General features: G+C 35.6%; 1 protein-coding gene and 1 pseudogene across 4 annotated transcripts in view; one reads left to right on the forward strand and one right to left on the reverse strand.

The window, feature by feature from the left end:
- The window catches only part of Fstl5 (follistatin like 5), a 575,824-nt gene that overhangs the window by 405,453 nt on the left and 142,884 nt on the right, over positions 1-27,487 (forward strand). For all 4 annotated transcript variants that reach the window (XM_034501239.2, XM_076932541.1, XM_076932540.1 and 1 more), the window contains exon 8: positions 16,220-16,340. In XM_034501239.2, coding sequence (XP_034357130.1) covers positions 16,220-16,340 — 121 coding nt within the window. The remainder of the gene's footprint in view (positions 1-16,219; positions 16,341-27,487) is intronic.
- LOC117706752 (rRNA-processing protein FCF1 homolog pseudogene) lies at positions 11,590-12,195 on the reverse strand (annotated as a pseudogene).

Consider the following 27,487-nt stretch of genomic DNA (forward strand, 5'->3'; position numbering starts at 1 on the left):
ACAGTAAAACATCAAAGAAAAAATATCTCCCTGTTTGTTCAGCTAAGCTGCTTGACATTGGCCTAGGAGACAAGGGTACAGACATCAGCATAAAGTTTATGTATTTTTCTATGCAATGAAAACACAAGATCTTTATCTCTGATACTTCAATCTCTTGCCTTCTGTCATAATTCTTTACTAGCTTAGAAGTATGAAAAAATCCGACTGTACATTTTTATAATACCTAAATAAAATATTTTTATATAATACAATGAAACAATATGCATTTATAAAAATCTGGGTTTAAAAGTGCTATATAATAGTATACTTTATATTGTAATACATACAATGACATAATATTTTCAAAACCTTTGTATAAGAAATTCTAAAAAAAAAATCTAAATAACAAATGGTATGCCATTTAGTGACACATTTCTTCAAAAATAAAAATAAAATCATCTCACTAAGTAAAATATTATTGTTATTAATACTTCCCAAGTATTGAGCTGGAGTTAAAACACAGAAATTATAATGATTGTATTGATTAAGGCATTTACACGCTCACAGAACTCTGCCTCGATTTGAATTACTGAGTGACATACTGATTGTGACATGAGTAAAATCATTAAGAAACTGGGGATGATTAAATTATACAGGAACAAATATTGAAAATAGTTATTGATTATTCATTATCACATACTTTATCAATATTTTTTAATTTAATTTTTTAATTCACTTTACATTCTGATCGTAGCACCTCTCCCTCCTTCATTGCTTACCAGTTCCAGCCTTACAAATCCTTTTCTCAGTTGTCCCCTTTCATTCTCCTCAGAAAAGGAGAGCCTCTTCTTGCTTACCATCCCACCCTGGGACATATAATTCCAACAGGTCTAGGCACAGCCTCTTTTACTGAGGCCCAACTAAGCAGTCAAGATAGGAGGGAAAGGGACCCAATGACAGAGTCAGAGACCAAGACAGCCCCTAATCCACTTGTTAGGGGACACACATGAAGACCAGGCTGTACATTTGCTATATATGTATAGGACATCTGGTTCCAGCTCCGGGATTCTCCCTGGTTGGTGACCCAGGTTCTGTGAGCCCCTATAGTCCCAAGTTAGTTGACTCTGTGGGTCTTCTTGTGGTGTCCTTGAATCTTCAACTTGCTTTCTTCTATCTCCCACTATTCCACAAGATGCCCGAAGCTCTTCCAGATGTTTAGCTGTGGGTCTCTGCATTTGCCTCCATCTGCTGCAGCATCAAATCTCTCAGGAGACAATTATGCTAGGTTCCTGAATGCTAGCATAGCGGCATATCATTCATAGTGTCAGAAGTCGGCTCTTTCACATGGGATAGGTCTCATAGTGGGGCAATCATTGGATGGCGGTTCTCTTAGTCTCTGCTCCATCTTTATCCCAGAACATCTTGCAGGCAAGACAAATTTTGGGTTGAAGTTTTTGTGGGTGAATTAATGTCCCATTTTTTCTTCGTCAAGTCCTGTCTGGATATAGGAGGTTTCCACTTAGTCTCTACATACCCCTCTAGTAGGAATCTAAGCTAGGGTCACCTCCATAGGCTCCTCATATCCTCTCCAGTCCCAGGAAGGCCCGCAGATGGTCATCTGACATGTTCCCTGTGTCCCACGCTCACCAATTTACATTCTCACACCCAGTCTTCTATTGCCCCCCTACCCACACCTGCTCATCATCTCCATTCCTCTCCTCATTTCTTTCCTACCCTGTTCCCTCTCTCCACACACCTCTGATCACTTGTTTACCCTTCTGAATGAGATTCACACATACTTCCTTGAGACTTTCTTCTTACCCGGCTTCATTGAGTCTGTGGACTGTGGTTGTTCTGCAGTTTATGGCCAATGTCCACTTATAAGTAAGTACATACCATACATGTCTTTCTCACTTTGAGTTACCTCACTCAGGATGATATTCTCTCACATTCCATCCATTTACCTGTGAAATTCATGATGTCTTTTTTTTTAATAGCTGAATAGTATTCCAGTTTGTAGATTACCATTTTTATTTATGCATTCTTTAGTTGAGGGATATCTGGGTTGCTTTCAGTTTCTTGCTATTACAAACAAAGCTGCTATGGATGTAGTTGAGCAAGTGTACCTGTGGTATAGTGGGGCATCTTTTAGGTATATGTCTAGGAGTGGTATAGTTGGGTCTTAAGATAGAACTGTTCCCAGTTTTCTCTGAAACTGCCAAATTGATTTCCAAAGTGGTTGTTCAAGTTTGCACTCCCATCAGCAATGGGGGAGTGTTCACCTGTTCCACATCCTTACCAGTATGTGCTGTCACCTAAGTTTTTTGAACTTAGCCTTTCTGACATGTACAATGGAATCTTCGGGTTATGTTGATAATTTCTGAGATTACAAAATAATTGTGTTTCTTTCTTCTTTTTTCTCCCTTCATATCTTCCCATATCCCCTCCGGACTTCTCTTAGATACACTATAATGCACAGGTTCTAGAAGCAAGGTGCAGAATAAGGTATTCTGTGATGTAGTCTGTAAATCTTCATATACAGAATTATCACCTTCTGTATAATTTTAATTTAACCCTTCTTATCTCTCTAAATAAGAAAATTATAACTTCATATATTTATTAATGTATGGATACTTGTAATTATACCCAGGTATCTGTTACAAGCAGAACTTTTTCTATTCTGTGTTCCATTAAGTTATACTTCTATTTATGTTTGAAGAATATCTCTGGCCCTGTTTTAAAGTTCTTTGAATATTTAGTCAGGTGGGTGGGAGCTTTCCCAAAATATTCGTGGCTTTGTAAATGAGTGTGCATACATAGAACTGTTTCTTCTAAGTCTATCAGTATTTTCACTTTTTTTGTATTTCCCTGCTAAAACCACCCACATAGCTAGGAACAGTGACTTATGGAATCAATCAGAATGCGCACGGGACTAAACAGAGGCTTGTTGAACTCTTTGAGGCAAAGCCAGACAGGTTACATAGTAACCTCCTGTCTCAATATATAAAGACATAAAAATAATGAACAAAAAGCTGAAATTACTATCTACCAGGAACATCTTCAAGTTTTCCAATGAAGCCATTAAGGGATACATGGTCTCATTCTGATAATTTTTCATTTTTCGTTTGATATGTCCAACAATGTGGATATTTGAGATTAGTTTTCTTAACAAACAAATTATTTTTCCTTTTTTTCCTTTTCTGTTTCAATCTTTTCTTTGTAATGTGCAAATTATTTGAAGTATTAGTGACCTGGGTAAAGATATAGCTAGCTAGAATTAGACGTACCTCTTTTTCTGATAAATTTCTATTAGCACAATGAGCTTTTCAGTTTTGTTGATTACTATAATTTTGACACCATTTTGTTTACTCTAATGTTACCTTGTAATTGTGGTTGAAAGTGGTTATCTATGTTAATTTCTGATTATGAAGTTACTATACTCAGTTTTTGATTTGACTCTGTGCCTGAACCTCATTGAACTCATTTCTCTTTGTTAGATGTTGCTAGTTCTCTCTCTTTTGGGGATGAGTTGTAAGAAACAAAGCATCCAGCTTCTACACTCATCTTCAGTTCAGTATTCATGTGTCTCTAAGACTTCTAAGTGGAAATTTCTTGATATTTTTGTCTAGTCTCAAAAGGCTAGGAGTTTTTAGTAGTAACAAATTAAAGAGATTTCTCTCATTTTTCCTCAAAGTCAGGGTGTTTTCATTTAAATTATAAAGTAGTCACACTATGCATTTTTTAATTTTTTTTCTTAATTTATGTGTACGACAGTTTTCTCTGCATCTGCACATTCACATGTGCCCAATGTGAATGAATGGCTACTGGTGCCTCTAGAGGTCCAGGGATCACTAGGACCCCTGGAAGTAGAGTTACTGATAATTCTGAAACATCATGTGGCTAGAAGCCTGATGTGGGTTCTCTTGAAAAGCAAAAAGCATACTGTTCTTAACTGCTGTCCCAGCTCTCTAGCCCTCAGGACTCGAATTTTGCATAATTGTAAGAATTTAGCTCATGAAAAAAGCTTCATGAAAGAACTGATTTTTTTAACTCAAGCATTTTGCTAACAGCAGTACTTGAGTCAATTTCATATGTTTGCTTAAATTAATTATATTGCTATTTTATGAAAATGAGTTTTATATCAGAAAAAATTCCAGGAATGTAGTTTTCATTATAAGGCATTGTAAAATCCTAGTATAATAATCAGAATTAAAAGGGAATTTCTTTAATATTGGTATAATCAAAGTGAGGTTTTGGCATAGAAAAGAACATTTGAAGTATTATAAAGCTTGGTACCAATTTAGAAATTCACAAAGAATCATAATATAAAAAGAAATCTTATATTAACTTTAGAAATTATATTTGAATAGATTAGGCTTACCTCTTTTATTAGAACTAGCTAAACAATACTTGTAAAGAATAAATAAATACAGATCATAAATACACACACACACACACACATATGTATATATATATATATATATATATATATATATATATATATACTGTTATGTTCAGAATAACCACACTGAAACATTGTTTCCTTGTATGCTCTGATCAGTGCTGTGTTGATCATCCTTTGGTTGTTCAATGTTTTCATATTACTCTTACTTGATTAATTGTAGTCAGTGTAGAGTTGCCCTAAAAATTTTCAGAAGTTTGGAAATTACATATGTTCTTTTCTGCTTGCATTGCTTCAAACAGAATATGAGCCATGATCCAACAGAATATAATATTTGTTTTTATTCCCATCAGCTCTTCCTGGACATTAGTGCTTGAAGCTACTTTGTAATTGTGAAGGGGCAAATAAAGATTTAATGTCTAGAGAAATAGTTACAAAGTATCTATTGGCTGGTAGACTGTAGCAACATAATGGAATTCAGAATGAGAAGATGAACTGGTTCCTGAAATCAGCGTGTCTGTTCTCAGAACATGGCTCTCAACAAATGCTGAGTGGCAAAACCACACATTTCAGGTGAACTACTTAGATTAGAAAGGTCCTAAGAATATTACAGTTTGAAAGATTGGAGATGTGATACTAGAAAGAAGATAAGGCTGTCAATATAACATAGCAATAGGTAAACTTAAGTTAGGCTAAAATTTATTGAGAATCTGTGAGGAGAAAGTACACTAAGAATTGTAGAACAAATTGGCTCATTTGAGACTAAGTTCAGCTACTTACACCAAGTTACACAGCATCATATTTCAACATTTTTATTTGAAAAATGAGGCCTCATTTTAAATGTGTTATTTCAAGGATGAATTTTCATATTTTTAAGTAAAATACAGCATACCACTTGAAATACCAATTTAGAGGATGCTTATTATATTCAAAGTAGAAATAGGATATTAGAATTTGAATTACTCAGAATAAAATCTGTTCTGTAATAAATGTTCTGTATAGTTATGTATTCGAAAGTTTATAAATATAAGAATTTGATTGCATTTGTAAAAACAAAGACAGAAAAGATGGACAGACAGTTAGCAGGGGTCATGCACATTCTAATTTAGAATGGAGATTTTCTTTTTAGCTAAATGAAATTCCATGTTATAGATTAATTCAGATTGCAATAGGACACTACATAATAATGAATAAGTGATCAATTTTCTTCTTCCTCCATTTTTACTCCTTTTCTCTTGTTTCTCTCTATAGTGTTAATAATAATAATAATAATAATAATAATAATAATAATGTCATTGTTGTATAATTCATTGTGAGAAAACACTTATGAAGGCCTGAAAATAATTTTAGGAACTTAGGGCTCTCATTATCTATAATCAGATTTTCAGATTCTTGAAATGAAAATTATATTACTAGATCAGCAGGCAAGCTTCTTTACATGCTGCTCCATCTTGCCCACACTGACTGTATCTCTTTAAAACATTGTTTGTCACTGTCAGTCCCAGGTTCAATATTTCTATATTGGTATTCTTTATTTTAATCAATCTGTAATTGGGTGAAGCTATTTTTAGTAAAAATGCATATAACAAAAATAGAGATAAAATTTTCAATATTCCACACATACTTTTGTACCCCACTATAAAAATATTGGAATGTCACTGGTATCCATATCTTTAAGACATAATGATTTTTAAAAATCAAATTTGAAGGGAAAGAATTCTATGAACATAGGTGTTGACAAAATTAATGAAGTTTTACAAAAATGGGTGAAGGCAACTAGTCAGGTTACATTCATAAATACTGTATACAAATTAATCCTTGATTAACACATTTGAAAATTGAAGATGAACATGAAGGTACCAAAGTTAAAATTAAAAAAGGAAAGAATAAATAAGTAACCAGTCTTGAAAAGTACATTAGTCTTTAATAATTTTTGCCACTCTAAAATTAGCTACTGAAACATGTTGTAGAAAAGGAGGTTATTATTAACTATTCTCAGAGTTATGAGAATTCAATGACATAACAGTGACTTTAACTTTACCCCATTGTAGGATTACAATGGTGAAAGACTTTATCAGGGCCAACAATCACTTAACCTATCGAGAAGTGAAAACAGTCAAGTTTCTACTTCTATTAGCAACTTAGTTTTCAGAAAACTCAGGAGTCCCCTAAGAGGTATCTCATCACACCCAAGGGCAACACCTTCCATCACCCATAAGTTCCCACCCACCTCTTTGAGTCTATAGGACATTCCTAACCCTCACTGCCCACCAGATTTGGAACACATGAGCCTTTTGGGAACACCACAGCAATGGGCAAAACTTCATAGTAAAGATATTGTAGGTGAGAAAAATGTAATAGTAATGTGTCCTAAAAAGGACATATGCAACATCAGTGTCATATAAAACAAGTAGATGGTGTTGCTTACCATCATTCACTGCTATATAGGAAGAAATGACATAAAAATGTTGAAGTTTATTTTAACTGCATTTCCATGCACATTGGCAAGGCAGTATTTAGTTTTTCTTATTTTCCTGCACACACTATATAATCAACCACATATTTCTATATTATTGTATATTTTAATGCTTTCATTATCTGTATCTCAACTATCTTCTTTGTTCTTTCTTTAGTTAATGCTTTAGAAAGAAGGCAGTGTGGTGTAGAACATAGAAATCAAACTTTGGATTCTGTCCAATCTATTTCCAGTTTTAAAGCACAAGTTAGGAGCCAGGCAAAACTAAGAAACATATTGTCATCTTAATATCTGTCACTTCCTATATAGTGGGAGGATCGTAATCAACTATATTCTCAAGATTTGAAATGTATATTTGGAAAATGCTGACAACAATGTCTGGCACATAATAACCAAAGAATTAAGAACCAGTGTAGTAAGTTTTTATTTTATACTGCTCATTGATGACCTGTCCTTTTAAAATCTTTTATTGAAAAAATATTTTTATAAAATATATTCTGTTAATGATTTTTGTATTTCACTTCCAATAAAATACTTACCTCCTACCTCAACCAACTCCAAGCCTTCTTTCTATCTTTAGAAAAGAATCAGTAAAACAAACAAACAAACAATCAAACAAGAAACAGAAAATACAGAAAAACAAAACAAATAAGAAACCCACAGAGAAACCCACAAAACATATTAACAAAGAAAATAATGAAACCATATATACATGCAAAGGAAAAACATATAAAGGCCCAAACAAATCAATATGAAACAAAATGATAAAACACCATTGAATTTTATTTGTTTTGACCATCTATTTCTTGGCTTGGGACCTACCCTTAAGTGTGGTTTATATACTCAATAAAACTTATTGAAGAGAACTAATTTTTCCTTTGTTAGTAGTTATCAATTGGAGACAGCTAGGTATGGGGAACCAGTACCTCCACCAGTGCTGGGACACAGTCTATATTGCTTCTGTGCAGAACCTATGTATGAACTCACAGTCTCTCTGAGTTCATTTTTGCATCAGTCTTGGTTTTGGAAAACACAGTTTCCTTGGTGAGAACCAACCTTCATCTCCATCTCTTCTGCAATTTTGTTTTACCGTTTTACATAGATCTCTGAGTCTTGAGAGGTGGGACTTATTGAAGACCTCCTATTTAGCCTAATGGTTCCAAAATCTCTCAATCTCTGCTTGTTGTCCAATCTTTGTATTAGTTCCAATCTACTTCAAGAAGAAGTGAGAACTGATATATGGCCATTGCAGAATTTTACAGGGAGTCATTTTGTTGCTGTGTTCCTTTAGAACAATATTATTTTGTTTTTCCCTAGGGCAATGTTCTGTCAAGTCTGTTTCTTGACCACCTAAGTGTTAAGATCCAAAATCATTGAAGGAAGACCCCAGACTCAAATAGTATGCAAGGCAAAGAACATTTTTTCTGTAGAAATTATAAGCATTCAGGGTCAAGCATGCATCAAAATGGTGACTCCCAGAAGGCACACAAGCCTTTTATAGGAAACATTAAGTAATGTAAAACTTCACTGATGGGTGCTGCTGAAGTTAAATGGGTTGCTTTCTGCTTTTCTGCTTTGTTCATTTCACTATATTTGGTGACGCCTTGAGGAAGTTCCAGGAACCAGCTCAGCTCCAGCCTTATTATTTCTTTTGGTCAGATTTCCTAAGAACTGACTCCCAAGAATTTATCCTCTCCTGTTAGAGGCATCAATGATTAACAGCTCATTGTTAGTATCTCTGTCTGAGGAGCCTAATTTGCTTCCCTAGGAAACCGAGACTTTTTTATTTTCAAAGTTTTTTTTTCCCGTTTCTTTTATTGGATATTTTTAAATTTACATTCACAATGTCATTCCCTTTCCCGGGTTTTCCTCTGGAAACCCCCTTTTCCATCCTCCCTTCCCCTGCTTCTTTGAGCGTGCTCACCCACCCACTCACCGACTCCCAACTCCCTGTCCTGGCATTCCCCTACACTGGGTCATTGAACCTTCACAGGGCCTCTCCTCCCACCCATGTCCAACAAGGCCATCCTCTGCTACATATGTGGCTGGAGCCATGGATCCCTCTATGTGTGTCATTTCGTTAGTGGTTTAGTCCCTTGGAACTTTGGAGGTCTTGTTGGTTGATATTGTTCAAAATTGCAACCCCCTTCAGCTCTTTCAGTCCTCTAACTATTCCACTGGATTCCCCTTGTTGAGTCCAATGGTTGGCTATGAGCATCTACCTCTGTATTTGTCAGGCTCTGGTAGAGCCTCTCAGGAGACAGCTATATCTGGCTCCTGTCAGCAAGAACTTCTTGGCATCCTCAATAGGGTCTGGGTTTGGGGTTCATATATAGGATGGATCCCCAGGTGAAGAAGTCTCTGGATGGCATTTCCTTCAGTTTTCTCCACTTGAAATTTCTAATTGAATCAAATGCAGTTTCTTTCAAGGTCTGAATTATTGGCCAAGGGGTAAATTAGGGAGTAAGAACTTTAAGTTTTAATGCTGGAATATGGGCTTTTTTGACTCAAAATTTCACCCTGTAAGATGGGATGATGTACATTGTATTTTTCTTCTGTGATTGCGTCCTGCTCACAATAGGACATTGTCTTTTGGAGGTCAAGGAAGACTAAAATGCTATTCAAAGGCTGGTCAATTGGGGCATTTATCAGAAGCATCTGATTAGGTGATCCAGCTGAAGGATATGGAAGTATAACACCAACTGGACTTGTTAACATCAGCAGCTTGCAGTCCTCAGGTGTTCCCTGGATGGAGTCTGAAATGCAGGTGAAAACCTGCTGAGACAAATATCAACTAGGAACAGAAGTTAAAATTGTCCAGTAATTGGGGATGGTAAGAAATCCCAAGATTAAGGGGAAAATCTCATTTTCAAGAACCGGCAGGTTTACTTATGTAGAGTGGATTTGATCTGTGGTAGGCAGATCTAAATTTTATGACTTTATAATCTATTGAGGCTTATGTGAACATTAGTTTACAAAAGTATGTCCAGTGTTATTTATCAATATATTGAAATCCAGGTGTCCTCTATTTGTTCACAGTTTAGACTAGGCTCTGGGAGAGGGTGAGGCCTTGGAGCAGTTAAGTCCAGTGGTTAGTGTATGGCTGTCCTAGTAGTGTCTTTTGTCATTGTGCCCTTCTCTTCTTAGAGACCTTGGGGGCATTGTTAGAATTTGGGGTCTCTGTCTGTCACCTACCTAGTATATCTGAGTTAAATAAGTTGTCTTTTCTTAGTTATCTGTTTCAAGTTATACCTTGCAAACATAAAACAAGAGACCAATTAAATCTTTAATCTTGTAATTAACTACATCAGTACTTAGCATGACTTTAATATAATTCTGAATGTATTAAAAGATATACTTATTTATAGTGTTACTGACTAGTAACTTGTATTTCTTCATTATAGTAATTTTATGAGACTTACGCCTATTAGGTTTGAACCTTACGTATCATAATTCTGAATTGAAGACTTTGAGTATTAAAATGAAACTTTTAAAACATAAAGACACAAGGGACTTTTAAAAATCCATTTTATGGTATTCCATCATAGAACATAACATTTTCCCATCTGATCAAGTTTAAACTGAAGCCAGTATCAGTGTCAGGATAAAAAGATTAACAATTTGAAAAAAAAAGAAAGGCAAGGTTCTTGGATGTGATCTGCTCCTTGTGCTGAAAGTAGAGGGATGCTGGAACCTGCTCAGAGTTTAGGCAAACTGAAAGGGAGAGGTGGATTTCAAGAGCCAGTGATTCTTAACTTCCTAGTGTTTTTACTCTTTTAATCTATAATAGATAGAAAACACCAGGAATATATATCTAATTGATATTATATTGCATTAATTATTCTAGTATATTGCATTTTAATAGGAGTATTATTAAACAAAAATCCTCTGTTATATTTATTATTTCTCTCATCAGATCCATAACCATCACAATAAGGATTGCCTCATCCCTTCTTACCCATAATTGTCTTCCCCCTATAGGTTTATAACCTTATTGCTGTTGTCCAATAAAACTTTTTTCTTTATTGTAACAGTCATAAACCAACAAAGACATTTTAATCATTTAATAAATTCTAAAATGTTCCATGGTTTTATATATATTTAATCATAATTTAAAAATACAAAGCTAATTTTAACAGTTTAAACAATTCAGTATCTATAAAATTGATACCATAAAGTTTGGCTGCCAGCAGGAAGAGCTCCCGCATATATGAACACATGGAGGTGCAGTTGCAATACTTCAACAAAGAAACATTTTTAATTTTTATCTTTTATATGTCTGATTTCTAGGACAGAAATTGCATAAAAATATTATCCAATTTAAAAGTATCTTTAGAGACCTTGGTTGGCTCATACCATGTGTTGTTGCCCAGAGTGGCTTTTAGCCCTGAGTTGTTTTAAACTAACTGTTACAGATATTATACATTTTTTAACCATACACCATAAATTATAAATTAATATTTTGTAGCTAAGATATGTAAAACATAGTAACCTTATATATTTAAGACTGGTCAGAATTAAACATACAGTGGCCACATACATTTATACATTTAAAACTGACAGACAAAAGTTTGTTTTTTTTTTTTTTTTAGTTGTAATTTAAGAGAGGCGCACCTTCTTACTTGTTGAATCCAATTTACACAAGCACAGATGTTTTGTAGCTATCAGTTTTCTTTTCTTTTTACTTTCCTTTTTTATTTTAGCATCTTTTAAAACCAGAAAATGTGTTTAATTAACTGATGAGAGAAAGCTGGTCCAAGAATGGCACACAGATTCTGTAGAGTGAGAACTGGAAGCAGAGAGGGGCTCCATAATCACCTGGCATCCACTCGATGTTGTATTTGTGGTTAGAAATGTACATGATAGCAACACCAGGGATCTTCCTGATTCTTCGTTTGAGGTCACAGTCAACTGTGGCCACAATGTAACACTTGTGCTGAGTTACTTTCTGTACCAGGCAAACATTAGCATAGGTTCCTTTGTGTGTGCATGGCGATTGGTCAGATCCTGGAACCTTGGTGACTTTTAGTGCCACACGATACTTCTGTTCCAATTTCTCAATTTCAGCCATTACGCAATCAGTTATATAAAGAATACACTTGACATATAGACAGTTCATCATTGACTGCACTAAGTCCAGATTGGCTTTAATGGAAAAGTTGGTGATGTTGGTATCGACAAGGATGTGGTAAGGTGAACCCAGCTGTATATTATACTGGAAGAACAAGCAAGAAGGATGCTGGGGCACTTCTCTTTTCTTTAGAGCACTCGGATCTTTCTTTTCTTTCTTTTTAGGCTTCCACCTATCCTTTTCTCTAAGACTAAGCATTCGCTTCATAGTCACATACTTCCTTGTTATCAGTTTCTTATCAGAGAGGCAGAGAAGCTTCTGGACACTTCTATAGCAGCTTGCATAGACTAAGCTGGCTTGCTGCTAACTTGATCCAGGCAGGAGACAGGGCTCCAAGGGCAGCACCAGTTACTCAGTTTTTTGTTCTCCCAGTTCAGCCAGTTCCTTTACAAATATGCTTGAAATGAGCTAAAACTAAGTCAAAGTGTGAACAGCCAGCAGATGAAGTTTTTACCATTTTTCTAGATCCAGATATCCCTCTAAGGAGACCCAGATATCCCACTGCACAGTGTTACAGATAAAAAACAGAGCTGGTAGAGCTTCTGGGCATTCTTTCCTGTACAAAGTGGTTAGCTTTTCTGACCACACTGTTAAGCTTAGATTCTCTGCCAAGGATCTGAAGTCCTTGGAGTGTAAGTGGTCCAGTGGCTACCAATTCCAGATAGTGGTTGGTTGTTCCCACATTGTAAGTGTCACTATTGCAGCAATGTGTCATTTAAGAAGGTCACCACTTAGTTCACATTGTCTGTAGCTGTTTTAGTGATTACCTTCTTCCTTCGGTAGCACTCAGAGTACCTTCCAATACTAAAATCACTATTCAGTTGGGATGAAAGCAACTTTTTCATATTTAAAATTATGTAAGTGCCATTTTCAGCAATAGGTCCTTACCATTAATTAATGGTTATAGTATTAGGTCATACCATTAGGTCATAGTAGTCTGAGGGATTTTTTGGATTCTTATGAGGTTTCTTTGGCAAGAACTCAATTAGATGCTCAATTAGATGTCAGCCATTTCTGGCATGTGAAGTTTCACTTGTGGAGGAGAAAGAGACTGATTAGGTGGTTAGGGTTTTGTCTATCCTATTATTCCCATTTTTTGATGATTCCATTTAGATTTTGTTCATATATATACTATATATATATATATATAACATATATTATATATATAATGTATATATGAAATATATATATATACATACACACACATATACATTTTTTTAAAGATGCTTCTGTGCAGTAGGTTTCCATATGACCCATTACATGTCCCTTGGTGTTTGTTAATTTTTCCTCCCTGGATTCCTTCTCTTATGCCTTTCTTCTGTCTACTGGGTCTTTAACCCTCTCATTCCAGTCTCTCCATAATTATATAATCTCATTCCTGTCTCTCCATAATTATATAATCAATTTCCCCTTTTTTGGGAGATCGTACCCTCCACACTAGTACTTTATACCAAACTCTGGTGAGATGGATTATGGCCTGCTTTTCAAAGGTTTTAAAAACAAATATCCACATATAAGAGTACACATACTACATTTGTCTTTTTGGGTCTGGGTTAACTCACTCAGAATGGTTTGTTTTTCTGTATTCATTCATTTGTTGATAGACATAGCAGCTGTTTTAAATATCTAGCTGTCATCAGTAGAGTATATAAGAACATGAGTGTATAAATGTTTCTTGGAAGATATAAGCCAAAGAGTAATATAGCTGAATCTTGAGGTACAGCTGTTGACAGCTTCCCAAGGAAATGACAGTGCAGAAGTTTACAGTCCTACCAGTAATTATACACATTATGAGCTGTTTTTTTTAAAAAATGGATCTTAGCATTCTGACTAGTGTAAGATGAAATATCAAAGTAGTTTTATTTATATATTTGTGATTTTTAAAGCTGTTTAATTTTTAAAATGTTTCCCAGACATGTGTGCTTCATTTTTGCAAACTTTATGTTTAGTTCTGTATCCATCTTTTCTTAGGTTATTTGATTTTTTAATATCCAGTTTCCTAGTTATGTATATTGTAGATATTCAGCCCCTATGGGATGTGTAATTGGTAGATATTTTTTGTGTATCATGTCACTTTCATAATGGTATCTTTAGCCATTCAGATGGTTTCTGGTTTGGTAAGATCCAATTTATTATTTTTTTAAGTCTTTAATAAAACATTTTAGTTTTATTTTATGATAAGTTTTTTGTGCTATCTACAATATTAACATTATGTAAAGGATTTACCAAAACAATTGAAATTCAGTTCATTTCTAGGGGCTTATAGAGTAGAAATTTAAGGTACAGCAAAACACAAAGATAGCACAGTGTTGTTCACTAGTGGCTATAGGCAGAAGTGTACTGAAAATTACTGGACTGGACGTGACTGAATCATGGGGTCTGAGTATGAGTTTCCACTTGGTTTGAGTACATGCATATATATGTTTTATCTCCCTATGAAAATTGTCTCATAAAATAGTTGCTGAAACCATTAAGTGTTTGTGCAAACTTGCATACAAGAAAACTACTAGAAAAAAGCCTTTGAGCCAAGTAAAGTGGGGAAGATTGTTCTTGCTGCTCCAGGCCCACTGCTGTAGAATCGGTTCTTTAACTTTAAAGGAATCAACACAGACAGAATGTAGAGGCTCCAGGAAATGCAGAGAGGAGTCTGTTCTCATCCTGTAATTCAAGGAGAAGTAAAGACAGGTCTTAAAAGCTCAAATGAGGTCCAATTTATTAATTTCTGTTCTTAGAGTCTGTGCTACCTGTGTTCGGGTCAGAAAGCCTCTGACAATGGTGTCAAGGCTAATATTCCTCCGTTTCTCTTTTATTAGATGTTGTACTGATGTTATTGAACTATTTGGAGTTGTGTTTTGTGCAATGTGATACATATGGATCTATTTGCATTCTTCAACATGTATTCATCAACTTTGAGATGCTCCATTCATTGAAGGTGTTTTTTTTAAATCCAGTATATAATATTTTGTCAAAACTCAACTTTCAATTGCTATGGGCCTGACCCATCCTCCAGTATAGCTTTGAAAATAGTTTTTCAGCCTATTGAGTTCTCAAACTAGTACCTATGTTCAAAAAAATGCATTGGTAAAATATTTCTACAGAGTGACCCCTATGAGTTGTTTAATTGAAGCACAGCCGTGACAACATAATATTTTCACGACTGTAGACCGATCCGATATACATCCTCTTCCAATCTGTGAAGATAGTGAGGTTCAAAAGGTGTACAGTATAAACTGTTGATTCAAAAGTTTTCATAGAAACGTGAAGGTGAGAGAAGAATGTAAAGTCAAATATGCCCCCAAAAAGGCATTTTTCCAGAGAATAGCAGTTGTGTTTTAATAAAGAGTCTGCAGATTATAAAAGCAGGTTTTCTGACAAAATGAAAACTAGATTTAACAATTTTCCCTTTCACACACATTGACATATAGAGAGGAGATTTTCTGTTTTGTACCTTGCATTTCTAAGGCGAGGGCTTGGCTTCAGTTGTGGCTTCAGAGGTGAGTTTTTAATATGTTTCTCCAGGAATGGCTATGCATTTGTTCTCCCAAATATCAAGTAGCATGGATATTTATTCAAATGGTCAGTATATTATGACCTTTAATGTTAAATCCTGGCTGAGGGTTTAATATGGTGTTAGAATTCATGGTTAGCATAAGCACATTTATGATTTAACCTCCATTATCCCTGAAGCAAATTGAAATACAACAAAATATCCCATTCCAGAATATGACTATAACTACTTTCATTGAGAATATACTGATTTAATATCTTTTTGATATTTGTATTTCTAAATGATATAAAATAGTGGATAAATTATAAGATGTAATTAGCAATTTACTTTTAATTATAAGAAAAATGCTTGGTAGATCTTTTTTCATCTAAAATTCAAAGAAAAATGATACTAGAAAACTGTTAATTTATATATTTCAAATTAACATGGAATAATTATATTTATCAGTGAAAGCTTTATTCATCTAAAATTTAAAGTATAAATTAAATTATACTAGCAATCTGTTAATTTACATATTTCAAATTAACATGGAATAATTATATTTATCAGTGAAAGCTCACTTTTAAAGGAAGTATATATTAAATAAATAGTAAGATAGGTCAATGTCTATTAAGTTTACATTGGCAATTTAGATTTTTAAAAAATGTTTAATATATTTATCTTGCTCCTGAAAAGAAATGACTTCTCAAGTAACCAACTCTTTGATTTATTTCCTTTCTGTAGGATTTTGGCGATGATGGGTCCTTGTATATCACCAAGGTTACCACAGTTCACATGGGAAATTACACTTGCTATGCAGATGGCTATGAGAATGTTCGTCAGACACACATCTTCCAAGTGAATGGTAAGACACATGGTGTTATTGTCACCAGTTTTGCTCTTCTGATGATATCCCAATGGACTGGACATCATCATAATTTCAGCAAGGTTTAAATTTTTGTTTTTGTACTCATTAGTATATTGTCATTTATAAGTTTCCACCTGATTAATACTATAAATTAGCAACAATTTATTCACCATAAACTGTTGCAAAGTAACATTTTAAAGCATAGGAAGTTATCAATTTTACTTGAAAATATCAATCATTAGGCAAACATGAGTTTTAGAAACCCATAAGATTAGCAATTTAGAACTTTAAATCACATCAGAGGTTTAATTACTGTTACTATCATCATAGAAATCTCCTACATTTTTTGAGTTCTGGTATCAGTTGTAATTCTAATACCTGTGTTGTTGGGAATTGAAGGCCATTGTTAACTATAAATGAGTCTAGCCTGGGAAACATTAATTTTTTTGACAGTATTATTTATGAGAAGCACATTTTTAGTGGTTTAGAATGTTAATCATAATAAACATATAAAGATTTTATTTAGCATAGATTTAACTTCAGTTGACATAAAATGTTGTGTTTCTTGTGCAACTACTATGTTTCATACTTTATCATGTGTAATATTTATCTACTCTGTGATCAAGGAGAGGCTGCTTTGAGGGTTTAAACTGTGTGATTGGCTTGCAAGGCTGCACTTATAAAAGAAACATGAGGTTATGAGTATGAAGGGGTGCCCCAGAGTCTTGTGGATTTACAACTACACTGGAATTTCTTTTCATGTGTCCTGGAAATCTATGAAAGTGTTTGTTGTATAGAATAGCATATTTTAACTTGTTTCAAATAAACGATACTTAAAAAAAAAAGTAGTCACTTGGAAATAAGTACTTGTGCCATAATATGTAGTGTTGGCTGTTCAGTGTCATACAATAGGGGTCATATTTGAAATGTGCTTCACTTGACATTGTCACTGAAGAATCACATGTAAGTGCAAGAGGGACTGGAAACACAAGTCTTAGATTAGAGATGTGAGGGGAAGAGTAGGTATATAGGGCTATGGGAAAAAAAAACAGATCACACAAAGAGATTGGATAGTTATTGCTGCCAAAGTCAATTAGTCAAGTGAGATGTCTGAAAGGCCTCATTGTGTATTTAGATACTTAATTTAATATTTGAATCAAATCAAGCACAAGCTTGATCAAAGAACTTAAGAATGGGTATAGATTGTTTGTGAAGTCATAGACTTGAGCCTTGGATCTGAAATTTCAAGGAATTAAAAAAAAAAGCCATAGGAACAGTGTGTGTAAGAAAACCCATGTTCAGGAATAGAATTAAGAAAATGCTCTAAAATTCTGTCAAATGGGGCTCGGTGTCTGGCTCAGTTGCTAATGTGCTTCTGTAGCAAGCTTGGAGTCATGTACTTGGTCCCAGTGCACAATACCAGCTCTCCACAGATGAAGTCAGGACAGTCTGAAATTCAACTCTTCCTCCGCTGTATGGGAATTTAAAGCAAGCTTAGAATTCACTTTTAAAAAGACATTAATAACAATAACCCTGAAAATCATGGTCAGTCTGATAATCTTGGACACTCAACAGTAGCAGATGCAGTCTGTGACTTCTGGGGGAAACTCAGCAGGAAACTAGCACTGCCTATAGTTTAAAGTCATCTTCCAAGGGAATCTGTAAAGAGCACAAAGAAACAGCATACTCTGATTTTCAGATGCTTGAACATGATCAATCTCTGAGCCATTTTTCCTGTTGACTCCGTGGTGTGAGTACTTACTGTCTATATACATTAGGGCTGGTGTCACTGACACATCAAGGCCTGTCCACATTTTTCCTTTTAGTAGTAATTGACTTCAAGCTAACAGAGCAGTCTAGCTTCATGAACTTTCTTACTGTTTGTGGAATTAAAGCATAAATGTTCTTCTTCACTGTACTGCAAGCAATTAATTTTTGTCTTTTAACAACACTTGCTGTCAATCTCAGCCTTCCTTCATTCAGTCTAGCCACTTAGTCCTTCTTTAACAAGCTTAATTCATATTCCATCTTCTTCACAACTTTATTTTAAAATAGCAAAAATACAAATCCCCAGGCTTCATCAGCTATTCGGAAAGCATGGTTTTCCCAGACAAGCTGGAGAACAAGCTGCAGGGAGCTTGTGAGATGTGGGATTGCAGGTTATGAGAAACACTATACATGGCTGCCCTTCAGTGGTTCCTGCTCCCTGTTCCCTTCTGACACAGGTTTATTCAGAAAGTCATCTACTTTCAGAAAGTCATTGAGATCCAGGTGAAACATTCGGGGACCTGAGCCAAACTCTCGGTTTCTATGTTGTAGGACTCATGCCCAGACACCATGTTTGTTCCCTGGTTTATCCTCTCTTGTGAATGAAGTGTTTGTTCTCTGATGTTAAGTTGTTCCTGAAGGTGGAATGTAGTTGAAAGAGAAAAAGGAGACCTCACACATGAAGCCTTGCCCACCAACATTAACTTTATGATGTAATTGCCAGTATTCATCTCTATGAAACTCTGCTTCCCCACTGCCAAGTATATAGATCCTCAAGTCAGTATCAAACTGGGCAATACCAGCCTTTTATTTATCTGATTATATTTAAATCACTTTTAATTTCCAATACCAGAGGTTTCCTGAGTAGACTGTGGTTGATGTAATCAAAACTGTATATTGAAACAAAAAGCAGAAAAGCAAAATACAACTTAAGTGCTAAATCTGAGTACTTAAACAGAGATTTGAACCACTTTAAAAATAGTTCTTTATGTGTACATGTGTGTGTGTGTGTTTGTGTTAACCATCAATGTACTTTGTGTATGTTGCATAGAATATATGTGTGTCTGTACTTGTTATATAAAGTACAAAACTAGGGAAATACTTAGGGACTTTAGAACCTTGCCTCAGCCATGCACACATACACATACAAACACAGAAACAAAATAAACTCTTTCTTCCATAAGTTCATTCTGGCCACAGTATTTTATCTTACTTTTTTAAGATGGACTAATCAACTGAAGTGTTTTCTGTAGTACTCCTATGTATGCATGTATGTAGTTTTTACGTATGTATGTATGTATGTATGCATGTATGTGTTTATTTATTTTTCTAGGCATTGCATCTTTCACTGAGCCAGAAGGCCAGTTATTTACTTATTTTAGGCTTTGAAATATTTATTACTTATACATTTGTACATAACACTCCTAAAATATATTCTGACCATGACTTAGTCTCTCCCATCTCCTGTCAGATCCTCCAGATCTCCATTTATCCAATCCATACCTTATTTCTCACTGTATGATTAGAAAACAAACAGGAAAATAAAGTAAACAAACAAGGAATTAAAAAAAAACAATTAAACAGGGCAAGAAATACACACACAAACACACACACACATGCACATATGAAAACATACCAACATTAGACACATCGAGATACACAAGCATACAATACATATATACACATATGTACGTGGGTACACACAGACACACACAGACACAACAAAACCAAACTAATACAGACATGCAGAATCAGAATTCAGAGTACAAAATCAAATTTGTAGTAAGATAAAAGATGCTTAAAAAAGCAATATGAGACAAAAAAAAAAATCTACAGACGTACCACAGAATTTGTTTCATGCTGGCCATCTAGTGCTGTACTTCTTGCCTAATTTTTAGTATGTTTTATAAACCCAGAAAAATTCTGCTAGAGATCACTTATTTTTTTTTCCTTTGCAAACAGTTGTAAATTTGTAATAGTCTTTTGGTTAGGTATGGAATAATGTTTCCAATTCTCTCAGTGCAGGAAGCTGCTCTGACTTGAACCTGTGCAGATCTTATGCATGCTGCTACAGTCTCTAGGAGTTCATTTCTGTATCACTCACACAGGATCTCTAAAAGCCAATTGTATTGTTGTCATCCATCAACTCTGGCTCTTACAATATTTCTGACTTTTCTTTCACATTGTTCTCTGAAAACCAGTGGCCAGGATTTGATGATGATACCACACTTAGCGCTGAGTGTTTCAAAGTTTCTTACTTTCTGGTATGGTGCACTTGTAGGTCTCTGTATTGTTTGCATCAGAAAAACGTCTGATGATGGCTGAGGAAGGTACTGATCAGAAGACAATGTCATTAGGAGTTGTTTATTGCTATGTTCCTTTAGCAGAACCACAATATTTATAATGTTGATTTTCCTTAGGCCTAAGTACGCCCAGTGTTTTAGCTACCTGTATTCCATATCATGGAGTAAGTCTGCAATTCAATCAGAGAATTGTTGGTGACTCCCACATTGTTTATGTCACTCCTCAATCAGCTTATGATACAGATGGGTCATCTTTTTTTGATCACAGATTTTGTAGCTGGGTTGGTGGTTACCTGTCGCCTGTAGTAGAGTGAAGAATACATTCCAGTTACCTTAATACCGGTCAGTAGGGTTTGAGGTGCCAGATAAACTTCTTCATGTTAAATAAAGTATGTAAGTGCTATCTTCAGCAATACAGTATCACCATCAATTTGTGTAGATCAATCAATATCCTTGGAAATACTTTGGTAGTTTAAATGTAGCCCTATTGGCCAGCACCTAAAATAAAAATAATCTACTCCTGGCAACGGAAATTTCACCTGGTGGCAAAAGAAGTCTATTTAGGGTATTATCTTCCCCATTATTTAGTGGATACATTAGCTTTCTTTCCTTTTTTGTTTTTTTTTTTTTAATTGCATATTTTATTTACATTTTAGATGTTATCCCCTTACTCCATATCTGCGCCCCCCCCAAGAAATCTCCTTTCTCATCCCTTCTCCATCTGCTACTATGAGGATGTGTCCCCACCTACCCCTCCACTCCCACCCCCCCACCCTAAAATTCCCCCACACTTAGGGTATCCAGCCTTCATGGGACCAAGGATCTCCTCTCCCACCTATGCCCAACAAGGCCATCCTCCCCTACATATACAGCTGGAGCCATAGGCCCTCCCTGTGTGCTCCCAGGCTGGTGGTTTAGACCTTGGGAGCTCTTGTTGGTTGGTATTGTTGCTCTCCTCATGGGGCCTGCATACTCTTTCAGCTCCTTCAGCTCCTTCTCTCTAACTCCTCCATTGGAACCCTTGATCAGTTCAATGGTTAGTTGTGAGCATTTGCCTCTGAATATGTCAGACTCTGGCAGACCTCTAAGGAGACAGCTATATCAAGCTCTTGTCAGCATGCACCTCCTGACATCCACATCAGCGTCTACCTTTGTTGACTGCACATGGGATGGATACCCAGGTGGGATGGTCTCCAGACAGCCCCTCCTTCAGTTTCTGTCCCACACTTTGTCTCCCTATTTGCTCGAGGCAGCAAAGTTCAGATTTTTAAAGTATGTTCTTCTGATTCTCTGTGTTTCCTTAGTGTCTGTCATGATCCTCTTTTTTTTATCTCTAACATTCTTAATTTGGATCTTATCTCTCTGTCTTTTACTTGATTTGGTTAAGAGTTTATTACTGTCATTATTTATTTCAGTAACCAACCCTTTGTTTAATTGATTGTTTATAGTTTGTGGCTTTTATTTTATTTATTTCATTCCTGACTTTCATTATTACATGTTGTCTACTCCTTTTGGTCATTTTTTCTTCTTTTTGTTCTAGAGATATTAGGTGTTCCATTATGTTCTTTCTCTCACTGTCTTCTCTCTCTCTCTTTCTCTCTCTCTCTCTTTCTCTCTCTCTCTCTCTCTCTCTCTCTCTCTCTCTCTCTCTCTCTCTCTCTGTGTGTGTGTATATACTCAGTTTTACAAACTTTCCTTTTAGAACTGCTTTCATCTTTTTAAGGATTGGCAGTGTTGTGTTTTAACTTTAATTCAATTTTAAAATGTTTTTACTTCTATTTTTAAATTTTATATTGATCTAGTTTTCAATCACAAATGAATTGTTCACTTTTCATGAGGTTTTATACTTTTTTTGATATCCAATTTTAATCCATTGTGGTCAGATAGAATCCAGGAGTTTTTCAACCCCCTGTCTCTAGGAGGATATTCCCACTCCCTTCCCACCCCACTAAACCTTAAAACTTCCTGGGGTATCTAGTCTCTTGAGGGTTAGGTGCACTTTTTCTGACTGAACCCAGACCCAGCAGTCCTCTGTGGTATATGGGTTGGGGCCCTTATTCAACCACAGGGGTCAGCAGCTTCTGTCCATTGGTTGGGTACAAATATCTTCATCTGACTCTTTCAGCTGCTTGTTGGGTCTTTTGGAGGGCAGTCATGATAGGTACCTTTTAGGAGTGATCCATAGTCTCAATAATAGTACCAGGACTTGGGGTCTCTCCTTGAGCTGGATGCCACTTTGGGCCTGTTGAACATTTTTTCCCTCATGCATGGTATGTACTCAGTAATAAGTGGATATTAGCCAAAGGGGGGGGGTGGAGTACAGAATTCCCAAAATACAGTTCCCAGAAACTCACAAAGGTCAACAAGCTGAAGGGCCCAATTGAGTATGCCTCAGTACCACTTGGGAGGAAGAAGAAAGGAACCACAAGGAAGGAGGGAGGGAGAGACTTGGGAGGGAAAAGGGAAGAGGCAGGGGAGAGGGGAATGTGATCTAATATTTGGTCAGGGAAAAGGATTGAAGCCCCAAGGGTCAAAAGAAAGAATGGAAACAGGCAACCTCTAGAAGTAGGAGGTTGGGTGGACCCTCCAGAATATACCAAAGACTTGGAAGGTGAGAGACTCTCAGGACTTAAAGAGAAGGACCCTAGATGAAATGACCTACAGTGGGGAGAGGGAGCTTGTAGAGCCTACCTACAGCAGAAAGATAGGGCACTGAGTGAGGGATAGGATTGCTATCCCACAGTCAAAAGTCTGACCCATAATTGTTCCTGTCTGAAAGAAATGCACAGGTGGAAATAGAAAAGAGCCTGAAGAAACACATTTTACGTATTATAATATTTAAACCTATTTGAAGAAGCCAGAGTAGAAAATGAAATGTAAGTAAAGAAGTAGGGATTTTAACTCCCATCCCAAGATCAAAAATGAGAGTTCATAGGACTTAGAGATGTACTTTACTCAGCTGTGAAATGAGGTGAATCTTGGTGCCTTAGAAAGGGTATTCCCTAGTGGAAGTTCCAGTATGTCTATGCTCCTAGCAGCACATCTTTTTGAAAATGGCCATAATTTTCAAATTATGAATTTTGAAATTTAATTTTGAAATATTAATTAATTAATTAATTAATTTAAATTAATTAATGAAAATTAATTTTGAAATATAAATGATTAATTTTGAAATTATTTTCACCTATTTCAATTATTTTTTTTAAATAAAATCAGAAGGAAGAGAAATGGCACTTGGCCTGTGAGAAATGCTTAAAAGAGCTTTAATGGAAGCAGCCAAATACATTTCACTGACTATCTTTTAAAGGAAAAGATTATATTTCTGTAATCTTAATTTTAATGACTGAGAAGAAATAAAAAAAGACCATACTTGTTAAATAGCAAGTTGTTATTATTCCAAAGCTTCCAGTATGCCAGAGTACTTTGTACAGTGGTAATTAAATAACATCTATTTATAAGAAAATATAGACATTGTACTATTCATTAAAAATACAAAATAGTTCTAAATTAATTAACTAAGTATATAAGCATTTTTAAACATTTTTATTTTCTTTGTTTTTTTTGTGGTATTTTTCATTTGTTACAATATCAAATACAACAGAAGAATAGGTGGGCACAAGGAGAGACAATGGCAAAGCACCAAGAATGTATAATGGAGTGCAAAGCAGCTAGTATACTTTTAACATTTCCATCATGTTTTTCAAAAGGCAAAAAAAGAAACCCATGAAGAAATCAAGTTATCATGTAAAATTTGAAATTCTATAGACAGTAATCTATCTAATAATAGTAAACAAATGTATCACCTATTACTATGGCAGTCCCTCAACACTACTGCAGGTATTGAAATATGTGAGTGCTTTGAAATGCAAAATTAAATTAAATATCTCAGGGTTCAGACAAAATAAAAGTCTGCCAATAGCTATGTTTCTTTTCTGACAATGTACTATTAGATTGTTGAAATATAAGCATGCTTCTGTGTTCTTGTTCGAAAAAACATTATGCCTCTACCAAAGGATTTTGTCTCTACGGTAGAATTCATTTCATGGTTTTCTTTTCCCCTTTACAAAAAGCAAACTGCCTTTATATCTTAAGGTTATAATAAAGAATGTTTGAAAATTTTAAAAGTCATCAGTGTTTATTTTACCTACTAGGCAAAATGCTTGTCTATAATCACAACAGACTCATGTGTATGTTACTGCTGCTCTGACATTCAAATTTAAGACCGACACATAACATTGAACAAATTAATTTTCCTATTCATGCCAAGAATCTTGTTTATATTTGAAAATCATATTTTTCTCCATCAAAATCAGAAAATATCTTAAAAAATACAGTCACAGGGGCCTCAATTTCTAATCTTTACTACTGACAAGGGAATTTGGAGGAAATGACCGAAGTAAGAGCCCAGATGGGTTGTTTAGTTGATATTGTTCTTTCTATGAAGTTCCAATCCCTTTTATCTCCGTAAGTCCTTCCCCTAGCTTTTCCATTGTGGTACCCAGGCTCAGTCTGATGGTTGAATGTGAGTATCTGTATCTGTATTATTTCAGTGCTGGCAGAACCTCTCAGGAACAGCCATACCACTGTGGAGCTAAATGTCTTCTTGTAGTACTCGGAGCATAGAGACTTCTATATAAGGGTAAACCTTGGTCTATATTGCCAAAGTTCAGAGAAGAATAAAATATTTCTGCAAGAGTAAGGAGAGGAGAAGATGAAGGAGAGGAGAAGCTAGGTGATGAGAGAGAGAGAGAGAGAGAGAGAGAGAGAGAGAGAGAGAGAGAGAGAGAAAGATGGAGGCAGATGTTCACGTGTCTCCACCAGTCAAAGATAGTTTATATATCTAGGTTGGGTAGTGGGTTACACTTCTGATTGAGCATTACCAAACTTATAAAGCCTTTGATTAACATTAAAAAAATTGTATAAGAGCAAAAAGGAAAAGGGGGCATGGGATAGGGGTTTTCTAGGGAGGGGAAATGGGGAAAGGGAATGGCATCTGAAATGTAAATAAAATATAAAATAAAAAAAAAATTTCTGCAAGCTCTGAGATTCAGAAAGATGGAAGAAAGAAGCTTCTTGCCTCTTCATTGTCTATACCACATAGTTAGTTTATAAAGGATAGTCATGAGAGGTTCCCCTTGCTTGGTTATTTGTTTGTCATTTTGAAGGAAAAAAAGAGCACAAAACATCATCAAAAACTTGAATGACCTAAAAATTATCAGGCCTCCTCTTATTAGAGAAACAATTTCATGCTTAGTAAAGATCTACTTGCCTTCACAAATATTGCTATAATGTTTGAGAATATTTCATTCATAGGAAAATAGGACTTGGACTTGAATGTTTAAATTTATGGTGAAATAGGGGAATGGCTATCCCACATTGGGTGCTATCAGCCAATAAGTTCTTATTCTTTTCCCTGCAAGGACTCTGAGAAAGACATTATACATGACTGCCTCCTTGTCCAACACAGACACTACAGTGAAGGGGATAACTACCACCTGTAGCCACTTGCTGTGAGAAATTGTGTGTCTATCAGTTGTTCTCGAAGCAGAGGCAACATACTTGTCATGGGGCAGTCTTTCCCCAAGGGTGAAGTGCTCATTGTGGAGGAAGCACAACTCGTCTGCAGAGAGAATGGTCAGTTGTATTCTACATGGCCTCTCTGAAAATGAACACTAGAATCAAGTCCTGATGCTTGCGAATCTAATCTGCTTTTTGTTATTTATTATTAATGGATTATTTATTTGTTACTGCCTTGTTTCTTATATATTTATATTTTATAATATATTTTCTTATATATTTCTTATATTTATTTCCTAAATAAATAGAGATTAAGTGATTTCCTTATTTCTGTTTTTGAATATACTCTGACTCATAGAAGTTTCTTTTATTTGATACTTATTTTAACCCTTTGATTACTTCATCTGTAAAATTCTAGTGGTTGCACTACATATTTCTGGAAGGCTGCAAAACATAATAGAACAGTGTATTAGTAAGAAGCCTAGCCTTAACTGTGATATACTGTATCCAGTTATAGTGCACCATAGTACTTGAAAGTATTTAAATGTTCTGTTATTAGATTCTACATCATATTACCTACATACTCAAATTATCTAATAAACAATCTATGGAAGCAAAGCAGATATCTGTTGCGGCCCAAGCTGCCCCACGTTGGGTGTCAAAAATGTTGAGAGCCACTCTAGCCCACATGTGGGGGCCAAAATGTCTCAGACCGCTCTATCAGTGTTGGAACCCGCACTGCCAAAAGCCTTGGGGGCTAAGTTGTTAGAGCCAGCACTGCCCCAAGCTGCTCCAGTCTGCAGGTCGGGGTTCAGCAAGAGAGAGAGTGAGGACGGACTCGAGAAATGGAGACCAGACAGAGTGTGATTCAATCCTGTTTATTCTTCAGTCTCTCTTCCTAGTCCAAGTCTTGAGTTCCTAGTCCCTAGTCCCTAGTCCCTAATGCCTCCAAGTTCCAAGTTACTTCTTCCAAGTGCTAAGTGCCTAATGTCTAATTCCAAGTTCTTCCTCCAAGTGCCTATTGCCTAATACCTAATAATCCTTCTTCCGAGCTCTCTATTCCAAGTGTCTTCTTCCTCAATGCCTAATTCCTACTCCAAGTTGTACTCTACTCTTCTGTCTGCCTCTGCCTTTTATATGTCTCACTTCTAAGCCATGCCTCTAAGTCACACCTTTAAGTCATGCCCTGAGACCTTGTCTCTAAATCTGATCTCTAAGTCACGCCCTTAAGTCTTGGCTCTAAATCACAGCTTTAAGTCTCACACACCCAAGGGAAGATCCTGGGTATCTAAAGCAAGATGTTATCAGAGTGTGCTCAGCTATTGTAATCAAATCTCTTGTCAGGGTATATGGCTCAACATGGCTGCAAGAAAGATATTCACCTTCTATCGGCTCCCCACAGATATCTTGATCCAAATTAAATCAATTAAAGTTTTTTCATAGGCAATGAAAGGACCACAGCCAGAGAACATGGATTCCTATTGACCTAAGTAGGTAGCTACATTGTGTTACTTGTCACAGAGTTTCTACAATCATAGAACCAAAGGAAGTGGGTAA

This window comes from Arvicanthis niloticus, chromosome 4 (assembly GCF_011762505.2).
Source record: "Arvicanthis niloticus isolate mArvNil1 chromosome 4, mArvNil1.pat.X, whole genome shotgun sequence".
Lineage (NCBI taxonomy): Eukaryota > Metazoa > Chordata > Mammalia > Rodentia > Muridae > Arvicanthis > Arvicanthis niloticus.